The 6,973-nt window shown below is 46.2% G+C and overlaps 1 protein-coding gene across 1 annotated transcript; it reads right to left on the bottom strand.

Annotated features, from left to right (window-relative positions):
- On the bottom strand, positions 1-1,541 carry nkx3-2 (NK3 homeobox 2). Its single transcript, XM_040120391.1, has 2 exons — positions 1,169-1,541; positions 1-425 (listed from the first exon to the last, which is right to left on the bottom strand). Exons 1-2 carry the CDS (start codon positions 1,539-1,541, stop codon positions 1-3), a joined length of 798 nt encoding a protein of 265 aa, XP_039976325.1.
- Between the last annotated feature and the right edge of the window lie 5,432 nt (positions 1,542-6,973).

The following is a 6,973-nucleotide window of genomic DNA, read 5'->3' as shown; positions in this document are numbered from 1 at the left end:
TCACTGGTTCCCCGCACATGCAGAGAGTGTCCACGCAGGGAGGCAGTAGGCGTAGGGGTAATAGTAGGACGGCTGCAGGGAGAGCAGCGGGGGCCGCAGGATCTCTCCTGGGCTGTACTGTCTCTGGTCGTCCCGCACCAAAACCTTCACCGCCACCTTCTTGGCCGCCGGGGTCGACGCCATCAGGTCGGCGGCCATCTGGCGGCGTTTCGTCTTGTAGCGGCGGTTCTGGAACCAGATCTTGACCTGAGTCTCTGTGAGCTTCAGGGAGGCCGCCAGGTCCGCCCGCTCCGGCCCGGACAGGTACCGCTGGTGATTGAAGCGGCGCTCCAGCTCGAAGACCTGCGCGTGGGAGAAGGCCGCCCTGGAGCGCTTTTTCCGCTGCTTGGGCTGGTCCGGGCTCTTCTCGTCCAGGGTGCTGGAGTCTGGGAGAGGGCAGACACGCAGATGGACCATGCAAGTGAATTTCTGCATTTAGCTGTTGACAGCTGGAATCACATCTGTTGATTAGCTGATGGATGCTAGGGGATGTGAATCGTTTAAACAAAAGGGAAATGGAAAGGGGTGTGCACGCATGCAGCCGGGTGGTTTGATTTTCGGTTTTAGCTCCCTGATATAAGTAAACTGCGTTTGATTTTTCTCAGGTGGCCGGATGCTGTTTTCAAATGAAAGGTGGAATGCCCGAGTTTCACTCAGGCCTAAAAATCATAACTTTATTTGGGGGGAAATTATTTTGTCAAACCGTCTTCAATCAACTGTGCGTTTATGATGAGTTTGGAACTTAAGTCCAAAGTTGCATCGTGCCGATGCAGCCCGAATTAGCTGACCACTGTAACGACTCCGACAAATGCCCGTAAACACGAGCGGCGTGACGACAAAGTGTAACGAAGAGCCAGGGTGTCCACCAATAATCGTGCGTAAAAGTGGCACGGCTTGTGCGTAAAGGTTAGCCGGGTGTGGAGAGGTTTTTTTCGGACAGGCCCTGATATCCTACAATAACACAATCCCGCTCCAGTGCAACAGCAGCACAAAACATCAGTGTTAGGAGCGTACGAGGCTCTTTCAGCCAGGCTCTCGTTGGGCCGCTGTGGTTCGAGTCAGATCAGAGAGCCGCACTTTATCTTTTGCTTTGTGTACAGTCGGATATTCGTCATCCTGTCCTACTTACCCGTGGCATTATTGGGCTCGCTGTCGCTCTTCGCATTTTCCGCCGCTGCGGACTCGTGGTCCGTCTCCTCCTGCAGGCTCTCCTCCGGAACATCCGACGCAGGGTCTCCGTCCTTCTCCGTCTTGCACGCGGCCGGAGTCTTGCTGTCGTTGTCGTCGCTGAGTCCCGAGTCCGAGTCGTAGCCTTTCTGGTCCGCCGGCTCGCAAGCCTCCCCATCCTCTCTCCCCGACGCGCCGTTCATCTCCCCAAATATTTTCCAACACGCCGTCTTTGAGAAGCACATGTCCAAGTCCGGCAAGTGTCGGCTGTCGTCCTTTTTGTTCAGGATGGCCTGGATTGAGAAAGGCATCAGCGAGTTGCCACGAACGGCCATTTTCACAAAAGCAAAAAAAACGTTTGCTCGGTCTTCAGGTTGAGTAATTAACCGGCCCGGATAGCGGAGTAAATGTCAGTTCATCCACATTTTAGGCGACTCCCTCCGTGGAGCACTGCTGCCGCTTAACTTTCCCCCCCCCCGGTGCTGGTTCCTGGTCGCATCCCCGCGGGAGAAGCTGTGGAAAGTTTCTGCTACATCCGCAGGCACGATGCTGCTCCTCCGCATAGCTCTGCCATCAGCCCGGGCTCGCTCCAGTCTCTGGCTCTTTTCACCCCAACTTTTTTTTTTTTTTTTTTTTTTTTTTTTTTAAACCATCCACCCACACCTGTGACTGACAGACACTCCTCGTCGCCTCCTATTGGCCCGGAGAAGAGAAAAACAGTTTCGCGATTGGCCACTGTAAACTACGTCATGCTGCTTTCAACCGGGTGGGAAAAAGTTTAGAGGAAATTTTGGTCGGGGATTTTGGCAGGAGGCAAAACTGGCACGGAGTTTGCAACAACACACGTGTGTCCATACTGAAATACCGTCCAAAACAGCAGAGCAAACGGTGTCTCTGCGTGGCTTGCGGCAATAAAGTAACTTGTGCATTTTTGTTTGATTCATCTTAAGGGATTTTAGGAGTTGTCTGCGCTCGAAATGCTCAAAATTCCTGCAGTCAGAAAAAGCAACGTCCCCTGCGTAAAAGTCCCTTGATCACAAGAAAGCAGACTTTTTTTTTTTTTTCTCTCTCTCAGCAGCAACACAAGTCGAAAATAAAACGGAAAAGCCGTGTCGCCCGTTCCCCCGCATCACCCGAAGCCTCAGGACAAGAAATTCGGAGGAGCTACATCTTTTTTTTTTTTTTTTTAAACTTAACCCTTCGTTATCCAAACAGGTCTGCCGGGAGTCCGGTGCGTGACGCGTAAGGTGATGTTTCTTTTTTGTTTTGCCCCCCTTTGGTAACATCTTGGGCCCTGAACAACGCGAGTCAGATAGTTCACGGACTTCACCCCGTCTACGTTTCATTGACGCTGAAACCGCTTCCCGCGTCATGAATCGCCATGGCCAGGTAGGCCCCCGGCCTGTGCGCCCGGCATAAATACGCGTTGAAACAGCCAACCCGACCCACTGTTGACTCCACGAGGTGTGAAACAGAGCCTCATTGTGGTCCCGAGGACCACAATCGATGGTGGCCCACAGCCTACCTATACGATTGTGTCAGCGCCAGTCGGCTCGCGCAACGTCCCGTAAACAATGACGCATATGTCTTGAGACAAACGACAGAGGAAACAACCGGAGTGATCTCGTTCTAGCAGCAGAATATTTGACTCGTTAAGCCTAAAATTGAAGCTTGGCTGTTTTTCCTTTTACCTGATGCTGAGCCTCTGTTTGTGCAGCTCAAGGCGTCACGGAAAGCACGAGCACTATTATCACTTTTATTAAATGTGAAGTGTGGCACGCTGCTCTGGCCTCCGCTGCAGATCCGGATCGTGACCCCTGCCGTTTTTCTTTTTTTTTTTTTGTTGTTTTGGTTTTTTTCCCCACGTCCCCCGTCTACGTAGCAGATCTCACTGCTTTTTCTGGAACCCCCCCCCTTGACGTTAGAACGCGTCTTTATATTTCTAATTATGCAGACGACACAACCAATTAGCTCTTCGTCTGCTTCCAAAGGACGCGGAGGCACGCGCACCCTCGCGTTGCACAATGTCCCGCAGGAGAACAAAGTTTCGTTTTTCTTTTAATTGTTTGAAATGAGATATTTCGTCAAACACACGGCCCCGAAATCTCAGGCTCAGTTAATTAGAGCTATGAAATGGGGTGAAACAGGCTTTTAGTCTGAAATACATTATATTAATGAAATTGGCTTCTTGTTTCTATTGCTGCATAAATCAAAGTGTAATTATTGTTTAATAAAATAAGGCATTAAATAATCCACAAGCTGTGTTGTTCTTCTTCTTATTATTATTATTGTTGCTATTATTATTGTTATTATTTTTTTTATTATTATTGAATTCCGTAGACCAAAATGTGAACAAATATCTGTCCTTATTTTGAGCTTTAGAAATTCAGAAACCGAAAAAGCGCGAAGGCCGCCACGTTGAAACAGAAGAGGAATTGACGAGGCTGACAGCAGGTTGCTCTTTTGTTTTTCAGCCACTTTTTTCATTCCCGCTCCTCTCTCGGGTCCTGGCGGTTCTTCTGCCCATGAATCCCCCCGAGCCCGGACCCGCAGGCGGATGCGCGCAGAATAGACGATTTTTTTTTTTTTTAAGAGACTTGATGAATTTGTCCTCGCTGACCTTCCGCTCAGATTAGTTTGGAAAAGATAAAATAAATCGCTCAGGCCTTTGTCTATAGCCGGTCTTTGCGCGCGGACGCCTTTTGGACCTCTTTTGGTTTCAATAAAAAAAAAAAAAAAAGGGGGGGGATTAAATCAATGTGCGTTTTAAATATATTGTCCAGTGAAATAAATGACGGTCGAACTTTATTATAAAACGCGCTGAAAACACCTTTTGCAGCCACAACCATTTACCCGCAGCTCCTCAGTAAATGACGCCGGCCTCGTGTGAATAATGAAGAAAATAAAAACAGGCCACAAGTCCTGTCATAATATTCACTTTGGCTGATACAGGAGGAGAATTTATCGGTGCTGCTGTCACCTTGTGCAAACCCGTTGCGTGCATATATTATACCATCTAGTGGCCACTGGAAATACCTCCTCATCTTGACTCTTTGACATCTCGTCCCTTCCCGGGTCAGCTCAGACATAGGCAGACTGACACTTCACTCCGCGTAACGGAGCCTCGATTTTTTTTTTCCCCCCCACCGCGACCTTATTAGATACGGGGGCATTTCGCGGAAAAATGAACCCGGTTCCCAGAGAAAGCTGAATTTGAATTTATGCCGCCCCCCAGACTTGGTCAGCGGCAGAGCTTCGCCCCGGCGGCATGTCTGATGCTTCTTTAAAAAAAAAAAAAGAAAGAAAGAAAGAGAGAGGGGAGAGAGAGAGAGAGAAAAGAAAACTTCTGCAACTCAGCTAACCTCCAACTCGGTTTAACGGTGTCGTCCTGCTCCGTGGAAACGAGTCTAATGCTGCTGAGTGAAATGATGTGGCTTGGTCCCCGGGCTGGCTTTGACCTTGGGGATAAAAGTGTGTATCACCGCAAGCAATGAAAACACAACTGGAAGAACCGGGGGGAAACCGCTGACACCGGCTGGATATTTTCACACACCCCTGCCCTTGTTCTTTTAGGAACTGCTCATTCCACCCTGGCCCAAACACACAAGTGCTACAATCACATAGTTTTTACTGTATAGTAGAACAAGGAGGGTTTTTTCTTCTCCCTCCTTCTCTCCCTCAATGTCCTTCAGGCATTTTTGTTGCCTTTTGTCTGAAAACCAGCCCGTACACAGGGCCGGGGAAGCAAATAAAACTGTCTGCCAATTCTCCGACAAAGTGAGCCAGTGTGAGCCCTATCAGTGTGATGTCCAGCAGAGCTCCACGGGCTACACTGTGTTTTGGTAACCACACTGCGAGGAGGAGTAATAGGCAGTAAGTAGCCGTAAGTGGCAGCAAATGTAAACAGCAGCACCAACAGCAGCTTGGTTTCCATTCAGACAACTGCGGGGGCATTAAGAAGGAGAAGAAGAAGAAGAAATTACACACAGCTGGTTTGTTGTGATTCACACTTGGAGTTAAGTTGATCATCACCGAGCTCAATCTTCCAACTGAAGATTTACGTTAATTGAATGGAACTGCTCCTTCCAACGCTGCTCACTGTAGGAGAGCGGTGTTGGAAGAAGCATTGAGATCCTTTACAACAAGTAAAAGTGGCAAAACCACAGTGTAAAATACTTCATCACAAGTAAGAGGTCCTGCATTCAAAGTTGTACTTATTATACTAAAGTAAAAATATTAGCCATCAAATTTATTTTAAGTATCAAAAGTAAAAGTAGTCGTTATTTAGAATGGCTCCTCTCAGTGTTATATTATCGCACTATTATTATCAATTATAATTATTAAGATGTGAGAGCAGTACCTTAATGTTGTAGTTGGTCAGGGTGAAGCTAATTTTAACTGCTCAGTAATACTCTGAAACTGATCACAGGGGTTTGGTGGTTAAATCTTCTTTGGAAAAGTAACTAATAAACACACCTGCTAAATAAAAGTAGTGCAGCAAAAAGTGCAATAATTCCCATTGAAATGTAGTGAAGTGGAAGTATTAAGGAACGTGAAACGGAAAGGCTCAAGTGAAGCACTGTGCTTCAAGTACAGTACTTGAGTCAGTGAACTTAGTAACTTTTCCGCCACTGCAAACGAGTAAATTAAGAATAGCTTTGTGCCCAATAGTTCACACGCAGCATGTTGTGGCACTCAATGCTGTAACTCAGACAAGAGTCACTGCCTGAAGTGTGCAGGGTATCATTTTGTAAAATTCAACTTCAAGTGGCCCGTCGCAGGTCAGCGGGCTGCCTGCTCCGTTTATAAGGAATATCAGGCATAAGGGACAGAAGTCGGTCAGGTCTGGTGAGCTCACGACAGACGGACTCAGAAATGTAATATAGTCTGGAAACCGACCTGGAGTCACTGGAGACCAGTTGTGGACGGAGTGCTCAAACAATCAATTGCTTAAGAAAATGTAGCGAGGACACCACTATCAAAATACTCGATTACAATAAAAGCCATGCATTCAAAATGACTTAAGTAAAAGTATAGAAGTATTAGCAACAAAATGTACTTAAAGTATGAAAAGTACTAATTATGCAGAATGTCCCCTTTCCCCCTTTATACTATAATATTATTAGGTCGTTCTTACAGAGCTTTTATAAGGTGAGCTGTAGCACTCTGCATAAGCTGCATTGTTGTTATTATAAACGAGTAGTAGTACAACATTAGTAGTAGTGGTAGTGGTAGTGGTAGTGGTAGTAGTAGTAGTAGTAGTAGTAGTAGGAGGAGGAGGAGGAGGAGGAGGAGGAGGAGAAAAATGAGGAAGAAAAGCAGGAGTACTACTTTTAAAAGTAGAAAATGCAATTTCACTGCCATTTTTTTCTAGTTTTCAGGTTTTTTTGTTTTCAGTCGTCTGTCAGCATGTTTCAAATCATATCTGACAAAAACTATAACCAACATACATGTTAATAGAAATATACGTAATGTGTAGGGCAGCAACTATAGACTAAAGGATAGAGAAGGATAAAGGGAATTTCACACTAAGACATTTTTAACATTGGACCCGCTTTGATTTGTGTGTTGCAGCTACATTTTGGGATTTACAGTATCTTTACACAGAATGAAGACTCTGGGGTTTGTCCCCCAGCTCTTAAAATGAAAAAAATAAAAAAAATAAAAACTAGGAGAAGTTCTCTAATGGCCAGTCTGAATAGACTGTATTGTTATTTTTGTGCTTATAAAATGTCAGAAAAATAGTGAAAAATACCTAATGTGTTCC

The sequence above is a fragment of the Xiphias gladius genome, chromosome 23 (genome assembly GCF_016859285.1).
Source record: "Xiphias gladius isolate SHS-SW01 ecotype Sanya breed wild chromosome 23, ASM1685928v1, whole genome shotgun sequence".
NCBI classification, from domain to species: Eukaryota; Metazoa; Chordata; class Actinopteri; order Istiophoriformes; family Xiphiidae; genus Xiphias; species Xiphias gladius.
The sequence above is the reverse complement of the archived record's forward strand: the minus strand, read 5'-3'. Positions and strand labels throughout refer to the sequence as shown.